Genomic DNA, 7,546 nt, shown 5'->3' with positions numbered 1-7,546 from the left:
TTAAAAATGTCGATGAAGCAGATCTCAGAACAGTCTGCAAATATTCAAGACCACCTTAATAAAAATAATTACCAATTCTGTTGGTCTGAATAATGAGTGCAAGAAAAAAATTGTTTAAAAAACTTCATGTATTTTCTGGGATTCTTTGTTCCACTTAAGTCTTCAAACACAATGCTTTGCTGTGAACTAGACCTCAGACTGAACAAAATCTTAGCTATATCAGCAATTTAAGGCTTTGTGTTGTATGCATTTAAACTCTGTCATACTACAGCAGGATGAAATAGAAAGATTATGTCAGCTGGAAACATTAATCCCCATTGGTGTTTTAGCTTCTTTAAAATTCTTCCCCCTAAAGCATCCAAATTCTTTGTATTGAGCGTTATAAAATACATCTCGAGTGCTTCCTTGAAACAAATTAAAACAGCATTTCAAAGTTTTTGCTTATTAGAAGTGTAAACTACCCTGGGATTGAATATCTTTTTTTTTTTTTTTTCCTTTCTTTCTTTTTTTAAACAGGGCACAACTTTTTACAGTTACTATTTCTTTTGTGGATAACATACCCTCAAATGGCTTTACGTGTTGATGGGTTTGCACGCTTCTTGGAACTACAAAGTGATATGGTCTGTCAGTTTACAGTACGTGGGCCATGACAGTTTTAGAACTGAGAAATAGTTCAACAACCTAATTTCAATCAAAACAGTATAAAAAATAAACTATCCAATCCTCGCCTCTTTGGATTCCAACAAATTTTAAATATAGACAGTAGTTAAAATCACAAAAGTATTTAAAAATTTATATTTTATGATTTTGGAATAATCTAGTAATAAAAAAGCAAGAGCAAATTAAACTCAAATAGGAGCGGTGCTGCTGTCCAGAACTTCTTTATTAGAACATTTGATACCTCAGTAGCTAAAGCTGCCTTTGCACCTGGCTGGCATGAAACAGTGGCTCAACAGTAAACAGCAGTTGCACTATCAGCAGCAAGTTTTTCCCCTTGAAACTTGTCACGAACGAAGCAAGAAAAAAAAAGATAGGGAGGGTAAACCCTGCCAAAAAATATTTAAATACTGCACTGCATCATAAACAGCATGGTTTCTTTATTTATTTTCCTCAGAACCTTTTTCCCCTCATTTTTGATAGTTGCAGATTGATGTAGTAACTGTCTTTTAGAAAACGCTGAATGCATGGTTAAGAGACCAGGTAGCCTTAAAAATCCGAACACGAATGACACAGATGAATGCTCTTGGTATATCCTTCAAGGACTTCTTTCATGACGACTTCTTTTGTCTAAGGGTAGCTCCAGCATTAGAGTGCCTGCAGCGGAAGTTAAGTATCTAGCAGTGTTCCAAGTATTCAATCACCCTAGAGATAGATTTCTGGCCTGTTGTTCCAACAGCACACTGCAAAACGGAACAGAAAACACAAGTAACAAACAAGCATTTGTGAGACCTCTTCAAAATACTTGAGCTATGCTCACTTCAGAATTTTAGTATTTACAATTACGTAGCACTAAAAGCAATTAGGTTCAGGCAGAGGATTCAAAACTATTTTCCTGAGCAGTCACAATCCAATGGAATGAAAGTAGCTTCAATCCATTTACTACCAAAATAATGACAAACGGGTCTTCAGTATTTAAATACAGAAAATCATCCTGTGCTCTTCTGAAGGTGCAACTGAACAACGTTAAAAGCTTCTAAAAATGTATGGACCATTAACAGAAAACACAATTACAAAAATATCTACATACATCAAATAAAAATATATATTACTTACAGTAAGATTCATAAAACTGAGAAATTTTTTGAGCATTTCAGTCATTATCGAGAAGTCTCCTTCAGGTAAGTACTCCCTCACAGTAGTCACATTGATCTAAGAAATAAAACAAGCTATTTTAATTTGGGAAATATTTTTCCGACACAGAACTACGTTACTCTGCAGGCGAGATGCCGTACCACAAGCACACTCACGGCATTACTAAGATGGCTTTTGCTGTCACCTCTCTGATTCCAGTCTCTCTGAAGCAATACTCCTATGTTTATGGTGTTTATGTTTCTAGGAAACAATAATTGCTGAAAATCTTTTTGTTGTTGTTTATTTGTTTCTTCGTTGGAGATCATTACCACCACCACACCTCTCCAGGAGCTACGAGACTCTCAGGAACTGCCAACCCCACCAGATGACTCTCCTGACTTGGAGACAAACTCCCTTTATAATCGGAACGGTTGAGAATAACTGAACTGATTGTCAGGACCAGCCCAAACACTAAGCTCGTATGGAAGTTTATCAGACAAAAAGTACAGAACAGCACGTTAAAGACCATTTCTGCCATCACAGTAAATTCAGACAAGCCCGAAGGCAGTTCTGAACCTCATTTTCATTTAAGCTTTTATTTGACCAGAGAGTTTATGAAGTTCTCAGCCATTAGAGTTCCGTATTTTTGACTTCACCCTTCTATTATGTATTTCCAGTCTGAGGCAAATCATCTTCAACTGATACGGACATACACAATTTCATGTCATTTCAATGGAGGAAAAAAATCAAGCAGACTGACAGAAAAGAATAAACCAGTCTGATGTTAACTTGCTTATTGAAACTATCGAAAAATAAAGCAAGCTTTTATAACTATAGAACAGGCGAGCCAGTTTGCTTTTGCCTTCCCTTTTTCATTTGTTGGCTACAACTAACAGCAAAGGGGAGAGAGGCAGAAGAGGCTAAATAATCATTTCCAACTGTTTTTGATAAACATACTGACGGATCAGAAAATTTGTTTTGGATGGAATGCCTCTGGCAACTTTCCACAGAAAAAATAAAAATAAAAAAAACCCAAATCTATCTCAATGTAGCTTCATCAACGTGCTAGCTCACATTGAACCATAATTTAATAAACCCATTTCAATACTCAAATTATTAGTTCTCTAAAAATTGTACTGGACTTAAAGAGCAAGTTATTGACTTATTCCCTTACTGGACTCTCTTGGCAGAGGCAGCCTAGAAGCAATGCTGTGTAGGAGGCCACAATGCAGTCTTCCATGTGCTTCCCAGCGTGCTGGAGAGCTGTAAAGAGAGACAACCGAGTGTATTGTATTCTCCAAGCAGCTGGTATCTTTTACTGCTTCAAATACGATCTTCCATTATCACTTTTCAGAATTCCTTTTTCTCAAACAAAATGAGCTTTTGGGACCGAGACTTCAGAGGCAAGAATCAGACAAACTCTGCACTTACTAACTCGGCAGCACGTTCTTGAACAGAAAAATGGTGTTCATTTACTTTCAACTCATTACATTGTATAGTGTTTTATTAATCACCATTTCAATGTGCAAACTGTATGCTTAACACACAAAAATACAAATAGGTTTCATGTGATACTATAAGGCCAGTAAGACTTCCACCAGAAGAAGTCCACTGCATTAAGGTTAACAGAGCACTTTTTGCTAATGACTCGGCATTTTTTGGCAAACCACAAATAGCTGCAGACGCTGCTTGATGGAGCTACAAAAAGGAGGAAGGATATAAGCAAGGCTGGAGAAAGTAATACACCGCACCTACTATTAGAAGATTAAACAAGAAGGACTGATGCTTTCAAACCCGATACATTTTCCATTTACGTAACTCGGCTTAAAGATACTCAAAATCCCGGAACAAACTACCAAAGATGCCGCGCATCAAGGCATTACGCAGGTACACGAGATACCACCAATGGAGTGAGAACTCCTCAGACACAAAGGAGATGGGGACAGAAGAAGCACAAGTGCAAACAGGGAGTGAAGAAAAAAATTTAGTCTAAAAGTAGCATGAAACAAGAACAGGTCACGGTTTCCTGGAAAACAAATGAAGGCAGGTAACTTTCAAGGCCTGTTTCAGAAGAACAAGATAAAGGCCCAAAAGTCATCCTTTTCAGAATATTTCTTAAACAGAATGTATAGAAGGTACTATTGAGAAAATAAAAAGGAGAACTTCTTCCATTTCTCACGCTTCAGCTCTGAACTGCTCCTACTTACGATCTGCAACAGTTTCACCCGGGGGATACGCGGAGGGAATCAGCCCAAGAGACTGCGCGTAGACGGGAAGCAGAGGACAAGGTGGGAATCTGTGCAATCACAGAGCTCTTGGCCTTTTCCAAGCTCATCACAACCAGACCACGTACCTTTATTAAGATCAAGTTCTTCATCATCTTCTTCCTTCTTATCTTTCTCTTCTGTACTATCTGACTTTTCTGTGGAGACCCACTGTATCTCCCCACTGGTCTCTTGCCATTCCCCACTCTTATCGTGCTGAGCGGTGGGAGCTTCTTTAATCAATTCATCCGTCTGGCTCTCGGCCAGCTGTGCCGCTCGCTCACGCTCCAGAAATAGCTAATGGGGAAAATTTCAGGAGAATTTCTATTATAAATGAAACTCTAAACACATTGAACTAATACTTGGAAGTTTATTTCCCCTTCACAACTCATCCCTTAATACAATCAGTCTTCAATACTTTTCGTGAAGCTAGCTTTTGCCTCTTCAAAGGAAAACGGAATTTATCCCAACGCTAACGCTGTGCTCTACAGAAAAGGCCTCCCTCCCTCCCCAGTGTTGAACCAGTTGGCAGCCTCCTCCTGGGCACCGTAAATGTTTAATCGTTTTCTTTGACACACAGCTTGAAGACTAAAAGTTGCCATATTTTCCTGGCCGTTTCTGTTCCCAACCCATTCTCATTCTCTTTGCTCTCTTAGCTTTCCCCCGATATGTAAAAAAGCAAAAATTTGAGAGAGTCATTTAAAATGACTTAACAAGGATGTGACTGAGCCAGCAAGCTCATATTGTGCACTTATATCTCGTGAAATATTTTCCAAACCATACAACCACCAGTTTGTAATACAGCTTTGCAGAGCTGTATATTAAGATATTAAATATTTTTTTTATTGTTGATTTTTTTGTCTGCTGTTGGACAGTTATTTCATATAGTGAAACAGAAGAACTGCTAAAAGTGTCCATAAAATTATCTCATTTGAAATAAAGAGGTTGTACTTAAAAATCCCTTCAATTCTTCTCTTTTAGTTTGCATAGTGGAACTCGTTCACCAAAATTACTGGTGGATTCCTTTTTTTAACAAGATAGTCAATACAGCATTTAAGAATGCTGTTTGACATCCATATTCATTACATCTATATTTTACTGCTCTTATAAAGCAGGGTTGGTTTTGTTTTGGGTTTTTGGTGTTTTTTTTTAAAGTTGCAAGCTCCCATAAAGATAGTACTTTAAAAAAAATAATCTCTGGAAGCAAAGTATGTAAGACAAGAGTAGCTTACGTTTTTTACAGCTGGTTTAAAACAAAACTAGAAGTAAACCGTGTAGGAACAAGAAAGCTTTATGGAGCACAAGAGCGGCCTTTGGATGTCTGCAATAATGATACCGCTGTCTTTTACCAGGAAAGCTGTTTCTGTAACGGACAGTACGAAGTTGGGAGCAGCACCCCTCGTCCCCCACTACGCTGTGTGACTCACAATAGTACACAGAAAAAACATATTGACAAATCTTCATTGCCGAGTTCTCCCTTCCCCCTTGAGAGTCTGATAATAAGAAATGGCAACTATTACAGAAACCCCACATTTCTCACCTGCACTAAAGCCTGAACAGCAGCAATCTGTCCAGTTATCTTTAGGCTGTCGTCTCCTTCTCCCGTACAGAATGAGTCAAAAGAACACGATGTTTCCATATTGACAAGACAGTGCCTATTCCGAGCACTGTATTCTACCAGATTGATCAACAGACCCAATCCCTGCAAGAATTGGAGAGTCAGAGAGGATTACACACATCAAAAAAGGATAATTTATCAAAAAACATCTATCCAGATAAATGTCTTGTTTAGACCTTATCTTTCAGAGGATATGTAACTTATTAATACAACTTTATGACACAGTTTGATAGACAGAGGGATCAGGATTTCAAGAAATATGAGGCAAAACCGAATCTCTGTATACTACAACTTGTATGCAGGAATCTCCGTTTTCCCAATTCTGAACACAAAAACGTTTTAAAAGATGGATTTCAGCTTATATTCTTTAATAACCCTTCACATACACAATTTCACTGTTGCTATTTCAGCCACACAAACCCATTTTACATAAGCTGAGGTAAATTTGACAAAGCCTCTATCCCAAACAATAACATCCTCCATACTTCTAAAGTTGAAAAGACATTTGAAAATTAGATAATTCACAGACTTACTTAGCTAAATTTCTTCGTTCATCTGCAGTGCACTTTTCCCCCGCTGAACACAGGTGGGAAAACACTTAGAGCTCAAAACCACCAAATCCTTATGGAAATCTTACGTACCTCACTAAGTAAATGATATATATGGTCAATGAAAACTGGAGAGGCTGCTCCTTAATTTGGAACCAGAGTAGTTAAAGACACAAGAAGGGGGCAGATCCCTTTATGTGACTGTAACAAGTACAACAGCTTACCAGCACCCGGATATCAAATCTCTGTTCTTGAGGTAGGAACTTTGGAACCTGAAGCACACAATTCATAGCTGTGCCTATCAGACCATCTTGTTCACCTGTTTTTGTACTACCCCATTCTGTAAACAAAAAGAGTTTAGAGGCTCAGTTTTGAAAATATTCATTTTCATAACTGTAAGCAGACTGACAAAAACCTTTTAGTCCTAATGATAAACAGGATTCTCTTGGCCAAAGCACGCATCTTAAGACGTAATACTTGCAATTGCTCATCCAATTTGCAAAGACAAATTACCAATTACTGTAAAGCAAGCATCTACCACACATAACTACTTTATTGCCTTGTACATGGAAAAAATATAATCAGTAACAGAAAAGAGTTTATATTAATGTATTATTTGATGCTTTAGCACAGAATATGCAAATTTTTGTTTGTTTTACCGTTATCGTTTGTTAGGTTGAGCAAGACACCAATGATGGCCCTCATACAGTCTTCCACTGCTTTACCCACATGGTTAGTTACATTCTGGTGAGGCAGAGACTTATTGTCTGGTAAACAGATACTGTCTTCAGCACGATTATATCGCTGGATTAACTCCTCACAATGCTGCAGTGCTCTGCAGGGAGAAGATGCAGAACAAAATTACCTCAACAACATACAGGACATTCCTCCCTTATACTCATTTTACCAGGAAAAAAACCCCTCAAATACAGAGATTATGCAGAATTTTTCCAATGCCCAGTCCATAGGGAGAGATAATAAACTTATCACCTATAAATTCTTTTATGAGCTCAACTTGAAACTGTGAAAACAAAAATCAGAAAGACTTTGTGGCTTCGAGCTTTATCAGCTTGAGATTTCAAGAGCAGAAGTTAATTCTTCTTTCCAACTTCATCACATGGTCTTACAAAAGGTTTCTCTTCTCCCTACAGACCCAGCCTCTCCTATCCTCTGACAGGGAAGGCACAATTAGATAATGCTGTCAGAATAACAATGTGCTCTTGTTCTGTCCTCAGAGCTACTTCCATTCTGTAAGAAGTAAATAAGTGACACGAGACTTCCTAGCAGGAGAATCTTAATCTCATAACACTACTGGACCATAGGCA

At 38.0% G+C, this 7,546-nt stretch overlaps 1 protein-coding gene across 2 annotated transcripts in view; it reads right to left on the bottom strand.

Moving 5' to 3' along the window:
* Nucleotides 1-510: 510 nt before the first annotated feature.
* WAPL (WAPL cohesin release factor) overlaps nt 511-7,546 on the bottom strand; it is a 70,603-nt gene continuing 63,567 nt past the window's right edge. For both annotated transcript variants that reach the window (XM_074155116.1, XM_074155117.1), the window contains exons 13-19: nt 6,881-7,056; nt 6,446-6,561; nt 5,596-5,757; nt 4,145-4,352; nt 2,966-3,054; nt 1,774-1,869; nt 511-1,400 (exon numbers count right to left, since the gene is read on the bottom strand). In XM_074155116.1, the coding sequence (XP_074011217.1) occupies nt 1,335-1,400; nt 1,774-1,869; nt 2,966-3,054; nt 4,145-4,352; nt 5,596-5,757; nt 6,446-6,561; nt 6,881-7,056 (913 nt within the window). In that variant the 3' untranslated portion in view covers nt 511-1,334. The remainder of the gene's footprint in view (nt 1,401-1,773; nt 1,870-2,965; nt 3,055-4,144; nt 4,353-5,595; nt 5,758-6,445; nt 6,562-6,880; nt 7,057-7,546) is intronic.

This window comes from Numenius arquata, chromosome 10 (assembly GCF_964106895.1).
Source record: "Numenius arquata chromosome 10, bNumArq3.hap1.1, whole genome shotgun sequence".
Classification (NCBI taxonomy): domain Eukaryota; kingdom Metazoa; phylum Chordata; class Aves; order Charadriiformes; family Scolopacidae; genus Numenius; species Numenius arquata.
This window is presented reverse-complemented; position numbering and strand designations above follow the sequence as displayed.